A 17600-nucleotide genomic window follows, 5' to 3' on the forward strand; every position below is an offset into this window, starting at 1 on the left:
ATATCTTACTTTCTTTCCGGAGCAGGCATGTCATGGTGGCGACCTTAGACACCTCCTGGAAATCAAGATACAGAGAGAGAACTCAGTTTCATGAGTCATATCTATGGTTGTATTCAAAGCAGGAGGGGAACAAACATGGCAGACTGGCCCCAGCCTGAACATCTCCCAGTTCAGTGGCATCCGTATAGCTTTCCAAAGAATACACATTTCAATCATGAATCCAGGCAGCAAACATCTCTGGAATCTGTGCTAACATCATTTCACAGTGAGAATCGCTAATGTTGATCCTTTCAACACTGTCAAGCGCTATGGTAGATCTTGTGAGATTTTGTGTGAAATATTCGGACAAAAAGTTTGATGAAAGATAGATGGATATAAATTGACTAGCAGGTTTAATTACGATAGCCATTGAACATGGAGAAGCTGATAGTTTGGCATCTACCTACGTGTGTGTGTGTGTGTGTCTGTGTGTTTGCGCACACCGGCGCGGGTGTGGGTCCGTGTCCGTGTGTGTGTGTGTGTGCGCAGATGGATGGTCTCAGGTAGATCACTCACACACACAGCTCACTGGGGAACAATTGATGGTCTTACCAGAGTGGTGTGGAGAGGCAGGTCGGCCTAGCTGCATTGTGTCCTGTGTTTGTTCATGAGCTCACCTGGCAGATAGCTGTCTGTCAGTGCAGGGCAGGAGGGGAGACCAGGGCTCAGCCCACGCCCTCTCACAACGCCTGGATCAGGATCAGGGACCAGCAGGGGGGCTTTGAGGCCAGGGGGTCTCGCTGGGGAATGAGGTATGTTATAGACGACGCCAACTCGACGATGATCAGAGTTATTTCTAATGGTGAGACAGCAGAAACGGATCGATTCACCATCAGGCAATTTGTTTTGGGACTGGAGTCCAGTTTATTCTCAGAATCGTCGACTCATGTGAACAAGTGTTGTTTGCAAACCTGTAAGACTGTTGAGAGCGAAGGCTCAGGTTGGGAGGATGGTTGAACGGATACAGGTTGGTCGGACAACAGATAAAGAGAGAATCTCTTATTGTGGGATGATGACAGAAGCCTTCCTCCTGGACAGACCACCAGGGCACAGTACTGTTACTCTGTGTGTGTGTGTGTGTGTTTGTGTGTGTGTGTTTGTGTGTGTGTGGGAGCGGGTCCTGTGTGTGTGTGTGTGCATGGGTACCTGTTTGAGTGAGTGTGTGTGGGGGGGGTGGTGGAGGGGATGGGGTGCTTGTGTGTGTCTGTGTGTCAGTGGGTGCCTGAGTGAGGGTGTGTGTGTGTCTCTGTGTGTGTCCGTGTGTGTGAGGGGGCTGCATGTGTGTGTCTGTGTCTGTGTGTGAAGGGGTCTCAATGGCTTTTAGTACTGAGTAAACACACACTGTTGATTGCTTTAATGGGATCAGGGAGAAGCCTGTGTGTGAGCCTGCCCTGGCCACACCCTTGTTTGGTCATGAGGACGGTGGGGGTAGTCTTTTGTCTCATCCAACCACCACACACACAGGCATGCAAGGGCACACACATATACATATATATACACACACACACACACACACACCCCTACACACACAGAGGCACCCACAAACACTCTCTCTCATACACACACGCATGCACACGCGCACACTCTCTCTCAAACACACAAACACACACACACACACGTGCAGCACCCCCGCATGAACAGCCACACACACACACGCACACACACACACACCCAGGTATCTCTCTGACATGGCTAGCTGCTTGAGGGGCTCACAGGAACAGTGGCCCAGCAGCACTCAGCCATAGAAACAATGTGCATTGTGGGAAGATGAACCCCTGGAGATTAGGTGAGTTTGTCTTGACCCTCAATTCCCCCCACCCCCCAACTAGCACCACCCCTGTAAATCCCCCCACCTGTTCTAGGTAACCTCAACCACCTACCACCCCCCCCTTCTTTAACATCAACCATTTACAACCAAACCTACTCTAGGTTACCTCAACTAAACTCTGTTTCATTGATTTCAGTCATGCTTTACGTAAACCCAGATTCCCCACCCTGCACAGCAACCCAAGCATCTACTGTCAGGCTGGAGCTGCAGCTTGGTTCCCAACCACCCTCCCTACCCAACCCGTGGTTCCCAAGCACCCTCACCACGGACGCAGTCATGTGTCATGCTGTCAGCTGTGTCCGTGACGGCTTCAGATGAAGAGCAGTACAGGTTCAACAGGACCCAGCTGTTTGCCCAGCAAACAGAAGCTCCGGCTATCAAGTCGTCACGATCAGCATTATTAACAGAACAATCGAGTCGTCTCGATTCACGTCACGATCCCGTCTTTCTGTGAATCCATCCGACGGGAAGCTTTCGTTCCTGAGACACGACAGCAACAAGGCTCTCTCTCTGGGCTCGGTCACCTCATTCCATCTCATGAAACGTTTCTCCTTCATCAGAACCCTCTATGCTGCCACGACGGCCCACGCTGTGTGAGTGAGGAAACACCAGGTGAAGAACTGGGCTGGCGGCTGGCGGCTGGCGGCTGGGTCCTGACCTGACCACACCAGAAACCCTAACCTCTCTGCCCCTGACGATCCAAGCAGAGCAGCAACAGGCTGGAATGTTTGCCGTCAATTGTTGTGTGCCGGGTCAGCCGCCCAACCACCACCCCCCCCAAGACTAGTTTCACCCCCACCTCACCTCAGCACCTACAATGGATGTGTTCTATTGAGAAGCTGACAAGTTAAGGTGACTCCCCCCCCCCACTCCCCCCTCCTCCTCCCATCTACAAAACACTTGCATGCGCACAAGTGCACACACACACAAATGCACACACACATGCATACACATAGACTCGCACACAAATGCACACATGCACACATACACATACACACACACACACACACACATGACTGGGGGGCCGGGTCAGGTGACAGGGCAGAAGGTGAAGGATGGAGGTAGGGAGGGAGGGTCTCTGGATCTCCGGGCCAACGCCAGTCAACACCCTCCGCCTGCCTCCTCTCGTTCATCACACTCGTAGCTGACGGCCAGATGACCACAGAGCCCAGTCTCAGGTCACTTTGGCTACAGTTTGTGTGAAATGTTCTGACGAACGGAGAGAGAAAGACGTAAACATTCAAACTGACTGGCAGGTTTTAATGCAAGGATTGATCTTCGAGGAGGCTAATAGTTTAGCATCCACCGGAAGCACTTTCAGTACCACACCAGACCTAGGAATCAGTTGTAATTTGGATCAGTTTAGTCAACTGAACTCGAGGACATGGCTGAATGATTAAAGTGTTCAAGTTCATAGTGCTGGTCTGGGACTGAAAGTACTTGGAATTGTAAATTGTCTGTTCATTGTGATTCTGTTGGTCTCAGACTAGGGTATACTATTTTTATGCTCAATTAAATCTCCTGTTTCTGCAACCTTTATATGAACGATTGATCACAGATGTAGTGGCCAGCTGCTGGACACAGCAGATAGAGAGTGTAACTAGTACATGAGTTGTTTGAATGTTCCTCATCAAACCTCCACCACAGGCCTAACCCCAGCACCTTCCAGCTTCACAGTTGTGGACAGCAGTTGTATTTTCATATGTACGTATATCTCGCTCCACACTCAAAGAGAAAAGTCTACAAATCAAAGTTAGCTGCCATATAAATGACCCACAAGGCATGTGTGTCTAAAAACAAGGTTAAACATGATAATCTGTTCAGGATAAGCTATTATAAAGAGTGTGTTTGTATGTTTGGAGACCAGTGTGCTAGCAGATGGACGATGTGGTGTCGTTGCACAGACGCTGATAAGAAGCTGGTTTTGTGTTTTTCGGTCCCCAGGTCGGCGTGGCAACGTGCCAGCTGATAAGAGGGCTACGTGCATACCAGCTGAATTAATGATTGGTCAGGTCTGGCCGCTGCCTTGCCTTGCCTGGTAACACACATATACACACGCACGCACACACTCACAAACACACACATACACAGCGATAGCTCACACGCACACATGCAGATACACAAACACGCTCACATATACATACATAGGCGCACATACACTCGATGACACAGACACACACAGACCCAGATTCTCACGTGCTTGCACACACACACGAAATTGGTTCAAGTCTACAACAATGGCAATGCCTCGACTAAAACAATGATATCTAACACCATGGCGCCATGAACTTCACAGATTTCCCCACCGAAACCAAAACAGAACACAAACAGTGACTTTGTCCTTTCAGACAGTCCAACCTAGCCCTAACATCAAAAGGAGTTTCTCAAAGCAGCAGCAGTGCTGACCAGAGACCAGTATCTAAACGGGATCTTTTAACAGGACAGTGCACACCAGTGCACACCTACCACTACTCAGGCGGTTCTTTGTTTTGAACTCTGGCTCATAAACACTTCCTACAAGGAACTCCTCCTACCTCTGGGTATTGGTTCCTTGTTTTATGTTTAGTTCATGAAGAGAAGAGGTAGAAACCCATGTGATGACCTCAGCTACTCAAAACATGACTTGAGGCTTGGCAAGTACAACCCAGTACAACCCTTGCCCTGGTTGTGGGCAAGCCCCTGGCCCTGGCCCTGGCCCTGGCCCTGGGCTAAACTGCCCTGGTTGTGGGCCAGCCCATGGCCCTGGGTCTGGGCTAAACGGCCCTGGTTGTGGGATAACCCCTGGCCCTGGGTATGGTTGTGGAGAGGACCCTGGCTCACCTCTCACCCCTGACCATCTGCCCCTGTGCTTCATGTGGTACTCGTTCTGGTTCTTCTCAGCCCGCTAAGCTTCTGTCTGGTTTCGGGTCCAGTCCACTCAATAGCACGTAGTGAAGGGTTATCTCTCTCTTTATATCTCTTTCTCTCTCTCTGTGTGTGTCTCTCTCCTCCTCCCCTCCCCTCTCTCTTCCTCTCTGTATCTCTGTGTCCAGATCTCCAGTTCGGGCTGTGTTCTGCAGGCCCCTGGCTCCAGTTCTGGCACCGGGCACTGACCCAGAGGTTGTGTGTGCAGGATAAAAGGAAGTCCGGGTTAATGAGTAACCACGGCGATGTGGCCTGCTGCTACAGGTGTGTGTGTCGGCCGGGGGTGGGGTGGGTGGGGGGGGGGGTCAAGGACGGAGACTGATAAGACTGGCAGACAGGGGGGGGGGGGGAGTTAAGTGGGGGAGACGAGGGGGATAGTAGGAAGAGGGTGGGAAGAAAAAATATTCTGGTCTAAAGAGAGGAACAGAGATGCTCACAGACACAGTTAAGATATGTAGGGGGCTGCCGCAGCACACTGAATGTGGAGTGGACTTTATTGGTTGATTTCTTTAAAATATAGGTAAATTATATCAAATGTGTGTGTAAAGAAAAGTGACATACATTAAGTATCATGTGATCTCCATGCTAACCAAAGTTCAGACGGACCACTTTTCTAAAGCCCAAAAAACTCTAAAGTAACTTCACACCAAAAGCATCAGCCGCTCCAAAAACACATATACACTGTGTGTGTGTGTGTGTGTGTGTGTGTGTGTGTGTGTGTGTGTGTGTGTGTGTGTGTGTGTGTGTGTGTGTGTGTAAGCCATAAATCTCAGGCAAACAAGAGTTTGTCCAGAGAAGTTTCAAAGCTTCGAGTGGACACTGTGGAGTTTTAAATGGGCTGATCTGGATCGATATTTCAAGAGAACTTCCCGCCTCTTCCCGCTTAGCGACCTTGCTGAACAGGATTGGCTAATCAGTTACCTGACACCCAACCCCCCCCCACAAACAGCCCCCCCCCAAATTTCCCTCTTCACTTTCAAACTATCCCCACCCCCTCCTTATCCCCCAAAGTCTCCCTCCCACCTCCATGACACCCACAAACCCAATTTGATTTGGACCCCTCCTCGCTGCCAATCCTCCTCCTCTTCAATCCCTCACTCCATTATCTGCCAGCCTTCACTCAACTGAACAAACTGTCCTCTGCCCCCCCCCCCCCCACTCCCGCCCTCCCCGCCCCCTCCCCCCCACACACATACTCCTCCACCCACCCAGATCCCCCAAGTCCCGAGGTCTGTATAAAATCAGCCAAGTCCAAACAGAATGACTCCACCAGACACCAAGCTGCCTGCTCTCAAGCCTACAGACCTGGAGTAAATACAGTTTGGCAAATACCACCAAATACTTCTTATTCAAATCCTGCCTGGTCCATGTGTTATACTTCAGAGTAGTTTCTCATCGAGGCAGGCTTCTTAGAATGTCTTAGTTGGTTTTTACTGTCCCCTCCTCGGTAAATAGAAACTCTGTTAACTGGTGATGGAGTCTCAACCATGTCTTGTTAAATGTAGTCTGAGTATGTGTATGTTGATATCTATATGCACACACAAACATATATATACACAGTACATAGCACTCTGCAAAAGTCTTACAGTAATATAGACCAATTGCAATTATTTTTTTGAAGTGAAGCAAGAATGCTTAAAACATTTATGAAATGAAAAGACTAAAAACATTTTGGGGCATAATTGCTCTTTTATACTGCCACAGAAATACAGAAAAGACATACAAAAAGTACATATATAAGACTATATTTATGTACAATATCTTGGGTGCCTAAGATATCTGTATATACAATATAACACGGTACTGTACATACATAAATGACATGATTTATGAGACATAAATTGACAAAGCAAACCGACTGTACAGCATTTCAAAAATCTGTCAATAATTGAAATGTCTCTTGCCAATAAAGCACTTGAATTGGTATGATTTGAATGGCCTAAAACAGCAACACTATTGTTCATTCTTTGGTACAATGTACATCCTGTATAATCAAGATACATTTCAATGTCCAGGAGTTGTGCAAATGTTGTATTGTATTACAGAGGTGTTCTTGTGATGTTGCAGACTGCGACTAGGCGTGTCTAGGTCCTGAAGAGTGTGTGTGTGTGTGTGCGTGAGAGAGAGGCTAGGTGTGTCCAGGTCCTGTGTGTGTACAGGCGTGTCAGATGAAGTTTAAGAGAGCAGTTGCAAAGCCTCTCCTTCTCCTGGGCAGCCAGCCTCTTTAACAATGGACCCCGACACCTCAGATTACTCTTGTTCAACCCTCCCTGCCATAATCCAACTGTGGAACAGACCTGACCCTCCACATCCGGGAGGAATGTGTGTGTGTGTGTCTGTGCATGTGTGTAGGTGCCAGTGTGTGTGTGTGTGTGTGTGTCAGTGAGAAATTGTGTGTGTGCTTGTCAGTGAGTATTTGTGTGTGTGAGTGTGTGTGTTTATGAGACAAAAAGTAGGACAAAATACAGATATAGCAGCCTCCCCAGTTAATTTTTGCATAAAGCAAAGAGAGCGACTGATTGACAATGAGCGTGGTTCAATTATTAAGAACTGGCCCTGTGTTCTACACACGGTGACAATACAACTCAATATCCTGTTTGGCTATAATAAAGGGAAGCAGTCCTTCCTCATGGGGATGCACCAGTGATAAAGAGTCTAGCCTTGCTTGGGTCTACAACACAAGTGTTCATTTAACACAGGGAGCGTTAGTCTTATTTGTCATGTGTTTAGAAAGATCCACTCTCATGAGCTGGACCTAAATAAACACTCCTGGTGTTAAATTACCACTTTGAAATGTGCTGTGTAGATCCCAGTGGCACCAGGAAGTGTTGGTACTGAAGGAGGAACACATACCTCAGGTATGGCCTACAGACCTCTCTTTCTTCAACTCACCTCTCTCTCTCTTTCCTCCCTCTCTAATTCCCTCTATTTCTTTCTCCTCCCGCTCCCTCAATGTGTCTCTCTCTTCTCCTTCTCTTACTTCTTGTAAGATACCCACACCCACCTACCCACCCACACAAATACCTGCTACTCACAGTCCTTACTGACGCTCAGGTGAGTCAGAGAGGTCAGAGAGAGAGGAAAAGAGACAGGGACAGAGACAGATGCTGGGAGGAGCAGGTAAGAGGCCGGATGAGATGAGGCCATCCTGTCACAGTGTCACTTGTGCAGGTCTTGAATGAGCAGGACACTGAGAGGATGCGTGTCACTTTTTTACGACTTTACTGTAAGCAGGTGAGACAGCGGAGCATGAGTCATAGTCCTTGTAAAAAACGTCTACTGTGATAAGGCAGATTGCAGTGGTAACTGACACCCTCAGTCTGCCCACCACACACACACTCCTTCAGATACAGTCACTCACATACATGCACACGCATACACACTCCCTCACAATCACACACACCTGCGCTTTCCTACACATTTATAGTAAGACCGGTTGTTTATGTCCCCAGCTATTTCCAGTATAGAGCTTGCCACCCTTTTCGTCCCCTTTGCTGGGACACTTGACTCATGTACCAATGTACCCAGTGGGGATGAAAAGAAAAAGCCCCAACATGCTCTTATGGGTCTTCCCTTTTGGCACTTGTTTCGTTTTTTCACAATGTATGCTTCATGTTTTGGCTGCTTGCAATGTTTGGGACGACCTTGTTGTTATGATCAGTGACCTATGCTCTTTTGTAAAGCTCTCTCTTGGAAGTCACTTTGGATAAAAGCGTCTGCTAAATGCATAAATGTAAATGTAAACATCTACCATTCGATCAAGAGGACATATATGTGGTCTGGGGGCAACGGACAGTACCTAACTAAGACAGCACAGGTCCCCGAACACCCGCTCAATTATGACCTCATCACATCCATCCCATAATACTCCTTTCTACCACATCCATCTCTCGATAAGGCCAGGTAGGCTCCGGAGGCAGAGGTGAGGACTTTTCCACTGCTGATAGCATAACAAAGGCAGGACTAGCCTCTAACTCCACGCCTTTAATCACCCAAAGTCAACAGTGGAGGCAGGAGTGTACGGTCATTGGGCTATTCACGTCTTTCATAGGCCGGGATAATAATACAGTACAGGACTGATCCTCTGGGACCATTTGTGATCTAGTGGGCCTACGCCATCTCTACATTTATCACTGCTGCAACCGGCGAAAGACAAACACTTGACAGGTTTATTCTCCTCCGTGGTCTGTGTGAGATCTGTGGAGAATGCCTTATTTGCTCGTAAAGAGGGCTTTAATAAGCTGCTCTTGCGTGTGTCAGGAAATTGCATATGTTATTATGAGGAGGTGGAGGAGGAGGAGATACAGTGGGCATTCTCACTTAGCCTAACTAGACTAGGAGCTAGACGCGTGAGTATACAACGTTGTTGATATTCCTTTGCCATTTTGTCCTCATGGCATAGTGAATGATAAATTGAGAGAGACAGATACAGCGACAGGAAGTACCAGTCTTTAATCTCGTCGGTTTTTAACGTTTATTCACCATTCTGATCCGCTCAAATCCATCTCATGTCTCTAAGCCACACTGCCCTCAAGTGGATAATAGAGACACTGCAGCACTGGATGTCAATACTTTCCACTCACCTTAATCAAGCTGCATTTAATCATCTGTGTTATTATCTTGCTATGTATTGTGGCAAAAGTGAAATACACTTCACTCACTCTCGTCACTGTCTCCAAATATTACAACACTTATTCATCACTCGATACATTTTCTGTAGATTTTTAATTTAGGCATATCTTCTCTTCTATTTTATGTGGGATAGTAGCCTATGTTCTCTTGGCAAATTCAACGTTATAGCGAGTTGATGTGGTGAAACTTAAGCAATAGGGATAACCTCCAACTTATTTCCATGTTTTGGAAGTTGCAGAGCCAGGTAGGCCTATTCCTGGGCGCGGTGTGACTCATGAGACCAGACGGTCGTATCCTGGAGGATCGAAGGTGTGTGAGGACCTCGCCCATACCTAGAATAGGTTTATAACCATTCATTTTACTACCGCTACATTTCCTGTGAAGCACCATCACATTGCGCTTAACAGCCGTCCCAGAGGCCTACATCCCCAGGAGCTCACACACTGCATTAAGCATTGCATTAAGTGCACTTCTATATTTCAACATTATGTTGCAATATTGTTCAGAAATGCTGTTTACTTTATATATAAATATGCCTATTGCTTAGCCTCAATTTGTCTTAGGGACAACATAACCATGGATCACGAAGCTTATAAAAGCCAGATAGGCAAACCTATTTCCCTATGGCGTTTTGGCAAGAAAAAGGGTCAAAATTCATATTATGCTCTTCAACTTAATTTCCCACAAAGTTTGCAGCCTGCTTCAGAATCAGCCTACCTGTTGTCACACTGCCCTCATCTGGTCTGAACAGCACATTTCATTTGACGACGTTAAATTTCCATAGGTTCTTTATGCTAGGTCACATGACCATCCTCAACCCAAAGCACTACTGGTAATTTACCTCGTCTGCAAAGCTTTAGGCTGGCAATTCAGTCGCTTAAAGTAGTTGTGTAATTGTAAGATTACGTAGTTTCATGGCGAAGATTTCACCCGAACTAACCATATGATCTCAGGTATGGACTAAACTGATTCGAGCCGCTGCTAAACCGCTTTGTTGTTTATGTTGTTTTAGTCTTTGTCGTTTGAAACCCGCTCGTTACAGTACACTGTCGGATACAGTGCGGTAGTGCTGGAACTATAAGTCAGAGCAATTTAATAAACTCTATCCTGTAGTTCTCTTAATTTTGCAATGTTAGATTAACCACGATAGTCTTATTTGTTCTTTATTTGAATTTGCGACTCTGGCAGGGTGTAAAAGTTTGCTGGCTACAATCAGTACTGTTTGCTATTGCTACTGTCAGTGTCACGGGGCTGGCTTGTTTTGATGTTTTTCCAGCAGCTTTCACAACTCTTACTGGCACTTGTTTTTGGTATTATGAAACCTATTATACGGAATTCATACAACATCGTCTGCAGGGACGTATCAGTCACCAGACAAATCCCTCTTTGTAGACTTCGAGACCAAAGCGTTCTTTAACTTCTGTAGGCTAGCTAATTCAGGTCCAAAATGCTCGATTCCGACTATAAATACGTATTCATCTTTTTAGTGTTGATCTACAGACAAACAGATAGACAGATCAACATAGAGCCCGGACCTGACTCGGTCTTGGCTTCGGCTATGTGAGTCTCCTTGTTCAGTTTCAACAATAGCTACTTTTTAAAACTGGTGAATTTGATAATCTGGCCTTGGAAGCCCAGCTATCTATTTACCCTGACTGTCATAATCACAGAGTGAACTTAATGTACTGCGTGATAATGTGGATTTAGCCTAGCCGTACATGTATATAGCATGTGTCAGCTAATTTCTAGCCGGGTGTATCACATGCATGCACGCCAGCAGATTTCACTCTTTCTTTTTCTCTTTCTCGTGACATGCATCCACGAGCTTCACCTTCTGAGTCTAAAACATATTTACACCTCATTTCTTTAGTCCAGATCAGATTGTTTCAATATTCCACACGTAACTATCCCGCGCCGTCGTGCTCATGATGCCATATGGCCACCTTCACTGGAGAACCGTGCTTTACTGTCGGTGTGGGTCTTTCTAACTTCACAAAAGCACCACCTCCAGAACATTCCCCTTTGTCACCAGGTCAGAAAATTGACCTATAGAAAAGTGGGTGCAGGGGGGCACTGTGGCTAAAGAATGGTGTATAATGAGCGTGTATTTAAATGTGATTACGAGTCGTGTGTGTGTGTGTGTGTGTGCGTATGTGGACACTCGGCACCCCAGGAGTCAGAAACCGGGTGTTTTCCAGAATGTGTGATTCCAATGTCTCATGTTGTTCCTGTAATATGTGCTTCAGTTTTCCAGTCCCATCATCTGACCCGAGACACCAGCAGCTACACTACACAAACATCGCTGACTGTGACAATGAAGACGGACGTTCCTTACGAGAAGGTATGCCTCCTTAACCATTGTGACTATCTGTGGATATTGTGATGGTTATGAGTTAGTTCAAGGAACCGTTTAAGGAATAATTCAAATGGGGTGTGTTTCAATAGTGTTGTGAAGGTATCTTTCAACAGTTCCATCCAAACTCCTGAGATGCTTATTGTCGATCACAGAACTTGGCAGAAACAACATCATTAGCAGTTCAGTCAAGACACTCACGTGATTTGATTTCACCATTTATTCGTACACATGACAAATGGTTTAACATTGGCGGAATGGATACATGGGGAAGCGCTCTCTGCCTTCACTGCAGCATGTGTGACGGGTATGTAACGGACGTGGTATTGCAAGCTCAGTCAGAGGTATCTGGCCAATGTTCACCCCCGCGGGGAGTCGAACCTGCCACCTCTCGACTTCCAAGCGCAACCACTACCAACTACGCCAAAGAAAAGTTAGCTATTCGTTGACGCGGGTGGCCCATTACATACCTGAGGAATGAGTTTCACCGATTAACACCGGTTACACATGCATGACATGAGGCAGGGAGCAACAAGTTAAATCCCCACGCCGAGAACAGACAGACAGCATGGGGGAGAAGGGGACGGTGGTGGGTGGCAGCAGCGCAGAACACGAAGGTAAAGGTGCGTGCATGTAACGACTTTATAGCGCCACCTATCAAGCTAAGCCTATGGGCCGAGAACACGGCGATGGGTGATATGACGCGCGCTGCCCGAGTGCCATACCTGAACCTGCTTCGCTCATAGATGGGCAGTATTTGATTTGTGTCTCAGTATCTCCCGGTCCTGTTGTTGCAGGTGTGTGATGTGGAGTCCAGAAGAGAAGATACTACCTTAAAAGCACTGATGGTGACTAAATCTAACCATTGTGACTCTTACCTGCACTCACCCTATATATGAATTGTAGTCGTTCTTGGCTTAAGTCAGATGTGTTTTGTGACACATGGCATACTTCTCACGGTGTGTGTGTGTTCCTGTTTGTGTGTCCCTGTATATTCATGTGCCCTTGTGTGTGTTTGTGTAGTATTACAGGTGTGTTCTGGCCCTGACTGGCCTGGCCAGTGTGTTGTTGGCTGTCCTGTTCCTCCAGACTCTGCTAGCTCCAGGGGTCTCTTCCTCCTCCAGCTCCCCCAGGGCCAGGCTCCCTCTCCCCCTCAGAGACAGCTGCTCCGACCCCTGCACGTGAGTGGAGCTCCGCATTGTCTGTCCACCTCTGACGACACACAGTACCTCACACCGGGACAGCTGATCACGGATCAGATCTCACCCCATCATGGCACTGTCACCTCCACCTGTTCCATCACACAGGATGTTAAACGGCTTTACTTCCTTGTCTCTGTTTTTAGGATCTCATTGGTGGAGAGCATCCCAGAGGGGTTGGAGTTCAACTCCAGCTTCTCCCACCCCTCCATCTACCAAGCGTGGCTCAATCTGATTGGCGGTGCTCGCAGCAGTGTCGACATCGCCTCCTTCTATTGGACGCTCACTAACAAAGACACCAGAACCCAGGAGCCGACAGCCAATCAGGTGATTTTGTACGATAAAGCAAAATGACTGACGACAGCAATTGCTCTCAGTCCACTCCACACATACATAGTGTCAATTATGTAGTATGCGCAAATAATAATAAAAAATACCAGTGACAGGAAGCTATTGTTGTCTAGCCTCTTGTGTAAATGTTGTGTCTGACCTGTTGTGTGACAGGGAGAGACCATCCTGAAGAGGCTAGCGGAAGTGTCCGGAAAGCTGTCTGTCCGCATCGCTGTGAACACCCCGCAGGCCAGACAACCTCAGGATGACATCAGACTCCTCAACAGCTCTGGTCAGTGCCCCCACCCATTGATTGGAGAGTCACTCCATCCAACCTGCATCTGATTGGACAGTTGTAATTCAACTGCTTTTTGATTGGTCAACTGCTTTTTTCACTGCTCTGAGATCGGATGAGTGGTTAGTGTATTTCATGAACAGCAGTGATTGAAGCTGTAGGATGCTGGGCGGTGTGTAACTGGCTGGGTTCTACAGGTGCAGACATCAGAACCGTCAACATGAGACAGCTGACCTCGGGGGTTCTGCACACCAAGTTCTGGGTGGTGGACAAGAAGCACGTCTACATTGGCAGTGCCAACATGGACTGGCGGTCTCTGACCCAGGTGAGGGTCCTTTTTGCCTCTCTACCTTAGCCCTCCCTGCCTCCCTCTGCATCTATCTCTGCTCTTAGCCTTCTCCCCTCACATTCTTTTCCCAGGTAATCAGAATATTTACATTGAATTTTGTGCTTGTATATGCTATATAACACCTTCCCAGAGCCTAGTTCAGGCAGGCTAGCAGTATATAGACAGGCAGAATGTGTTTGTGCCTCTGTAAGCAAGGGGATTTGTGATGTCAGCATCAGAGTCTGCGTTTTCCAAACAAGCATAAAAAGTGACACGAGAACGAAACTAAGGCTGTTCCTGTAATGCAGCTCAAACCACTCGTTCAACCAGTTTTAAGAGGAAGTCATCTTCCTTCCTCCAGTCTCGGGTCATCGAGCACTGATTTGTGGTTGAGACAGGGTTGGTTTTGCAGGTGCTGTATGTGTTTATGTGGTTATGCTGCGTATAACCAGGATATTGTGGTCCAGTAAGAGCTGGGTGGTTAAGCAGTGTACCAGCCAGTCCATCTAGATATGATAGATGGATAGGTAGATGCATTAGTGGGTGGATGGATTGAGGACTGTATGGATGGGTGGGTAAGTAGGTACATGGTTAGGTGGAAAGACGGAGGGAGATTCTATAAATAGAGGAGTCATTTATTATCCCTAAGGAAAAATGGTGGCATGACAGCAGTGTATCGAAAAACAGCTATGTACGAATCACAGCTATACACAGTACATGTACACGAATGTCACCCAGCAGTGTGTGAGGCGTTCTGACCCGTGTTCACCTGTCCCAGGTGAAGGAGCTGGGGGTGGTGGTGTACAACTGCAGCTGCCTGGCCGACGACCTGGCCAAGATCTTTGAGGCCTACTGGTACCTGGGCCAGAGCGACAAGCCCATCCCCGCCCCCTGGCCCAGCTCCTTCTCCACCTCCTACAACAAGGACACACCCCTGCAGCTGCCTCTCAACGGCACTGACTCCACAGTGTATCTGTCGGTAAGCATTTCCGGGTCAGGGGTCAAGGACTGGAGTGTACGTCCCCAAGTAACATTATTGAAAGAAGTTTGGCTATTCTTGGTGCTGTTACAGATGCTGTTGTTGATGTGGTTAGGTGGTTGATCCACACAGATTCTCTTTCCGGCAGTTCATGTTCATGACTGACACAGTTCATTTCTGAATGGTACTTCTGTTCCCCCCCCTCCCCTCACACACACACACACACACACACACACACACACACACACACACACCCCTCCAGAGCTCCCCCCCGTCGTTCTGTGCCCAGGGGAGGACAGGGGATATCCAGGCCATCCTCAGTGTGGTGGAGGATGCTGAGCAGTTTGTCTACATCGCCGTCATGAACTACCTGCCCACCATGGAGTTCTCCCGGCCCAAACGGTGAGGCACCCCCCTCCCTCCCTCCTCGCCTCACCCTTGACTCACCCGTCACCCTGAATCACTCCCCTGTCTCACCCTAACTCTCTCACTCTGACTCACTCACCCACCTTCCTCACCCCAGTCCCCTGATGTACCCTTGACTCATCCGTCACCCTATCTTAGGCCCTCACCTCATCCATGACTTATCCCTCACCCTGACTTAGTTCCCCTCGATTTCTCCCCCAACTCGAGCATCAGCTTCAACTCACCCATACTTCACCCTAACTTAACCCTTATTTTTATCCAACATTAACCCCCAGAACAGTACATTTATCAGCTCGTCTCATTTTCTTCTGGTGTTGAGTACCGCCCTGGTGCTATTAAGTTGACTTTCCCATAAGTGCATGACAAAAAACAGTTCCCAGTCCCAGTCTGAGCCTGTGTCTGGCGCCCCCTACAGGTACTGGGCCGACATTGACACCCAGCTGCGGCGCGTAGCGTTCGAGAAGCGGGTCAGAGTGCGTCTGCTGATCAGCTGTTGGGCGAGCACCCAGCCCGTCATGATCCCCTTCCTGCGTTCCCTGGCCTCCGTCCAGGAGCCCAAGAGCAAGCTGGACATCCAGGTGGTGAGTAGCAACTAGCTAGCTAGCTGGACATCCAGGTGGTGAGTAGCAACTAGCTAGCTAGCTGGACATCCAGGTGGTGAGTAGCAACTAGCTAGCTAGCTGGACATCCAGGTGGTGAGTAGCAACTAGCTAGCTAGCTGGACATCCAGGTGGTGAAGTTGGCACCAGTGTTTCGGGAAGCTAAGCCCTGCTACTTCCTGTGTGTGTCTGACAGCGGTTGTTTGTGGTCCCGGCCAACCCCCGCCAGAAGGAGATCCCCTACGCCAGAGTCAACCACAACAAATACATGGTCACAGACAAGGTGGCCTACATAGGTACGTACGACACTCTTACCATGCATTATAACCTCAATTACAGATATGACCATTATTAGCAGTTGTAATGCTACCGACCAAACCATAAGTACCCCCAGGTCCAAAATATACATGGGTACGTATGACACTCTTAATGACAAATAAAAATGTGTTCACACACATACTGTAGGTATCTACCATTCTGTCAGATCTATGCTCATATAACTCTTAGTGTCAATGAGAAGTTAGCTTCAATACTCAAATTCAGCTCCCATCCATTAGAGATAATATCCATCTGTGGTATCTCTGATGTGTCGCTGTGTGGAATCGCTGTGTGGTTTCACCTCTGTGCCCTAACTCTGTCACATCTACAGGACGTGTGGTAACTTCCTGTCCTTTCTTACCGCCTCTTCCTCCAGGGACGTCCAACTGGTCAGGTGACTACTTTGTGAACACCGCTGGCTCCGCCCTGGTGGTCAACCAGACCGCCTCCCAGTCCCCGCAGCCCAGCGTCCAATCACAGCTGCAGGCCGTGTTTGAGAGAGACTGGGAGTCCGCCTACAGCAAGTCTCTGCGCCAACACTCGGACCTGAAAAACCTGTGTTAAATGCTGCCGACGCGTTACGCCTGTTTGTCTGGTGGCTCCAGAGGATTTCATTGATTATTCATAGCATGCTAGATTCATTTTTAATTATTTTGATGCGTGATTGGTATGGTGTGACTATGCAGAAGATCATGTTTTATAGTTTTTATGATTTTTATAAACTATGTGCATGGTTATCATAAGCATAATCAGTTAATAAATTGATTCAGTGTTTTTCTTGAATTTAATTTCCACTGTGTGGAGTGCGTGTCTATCAAGATAAGAGCGATGGAGGTGGTCGTCACCGCAACCGTCCAAAAATATTTGTGGCTTCTTTGCAGAGAATAGCTTTGTGTACGAGTGGTATTGGTCTGCCTTGACAGTAATCTGTTTTGTACACACAACAAATTCTCCCCTTGCTGTCTTTGTGTTCTTAATAAAAGTGAATCGTACTGAATGTGTCTTCATTCTGTTCTCAGTGGTGGCATGAGGCAGTGTTAGCAAAGAATGTCACTCTAATTCTTCCCTCTATTAGTATCTCCGTCCATCTAACCACTTCATGTCCTTGACTAAATCATTCACACATAATGAATTGATTTTATTCTCATGAAAAAAAAAAAGAATCTTGTGTTCAGCCGTGCCCAGTGTGAAATGCATAGTAACAACTAGAACCTTCCCTGGGGGCCTTTTCTTGAAAATGTAATGACATAGTGGTTCACCCAGGCTGCATGTTTCATTCAGAGCTGTCTTGAATGCAAGGAACACATCTTAGTTCTACATATATTATCAATTGGAGAGGGGGGGGGGGGGGGGGGGGGGTCCCTGATACC

General features: G+C 47.6%; 1 protein-coding gene across 1 annotated transcript; it reads left to right on the forward strand.

The window, feature by feature from the left end:
- The first annotated feature begins 10201 nt into the window (after positions 1-10201).
- Positions 10202-17222, forward strand: pld3 (phospholipase D family, member 3). Its single transcript, XM_047036489.1, has 12 exons — positions 10202-10356; positions 11650-11744; positions 12554-12604; positions 12780-12937; positions 13102-13282; positions 13460-13577; positions 13778-13905; positions 14687-14887; positions 15150-15289; positions 15729-15894; positions 16109-16208; positions 16607-17222. The coding sequence occupies exons 1-12, from the start codon at positions 10347-10349 to the stop codon at positions 16792-16794; spliced, it is 1536 nt and encodes a 511-aa protein (XP_046892445.1). The 5' UTR covers positions 10202-10346; the 3' UTR covers positions 16795-17222.
- The last annotated feature ends 378 nt before the right edge of the window (positions 17223-17600 follow it).

Source organism: Hypomesus transpacificus, chromosome 15 (assembly GCF_021917145.1).
Source record: "Hypomesus transpacificus isolate Combined female chromosome 15, fHypTra1, whole genome shotgun sequence".
Classification (NCBI taxonomy): Eukaryota; Metazoa; Chordata; class Actinopteri; order Osmeriformes; family Osmeridae; genus Hypomesus; species Hypomesus transpacificus.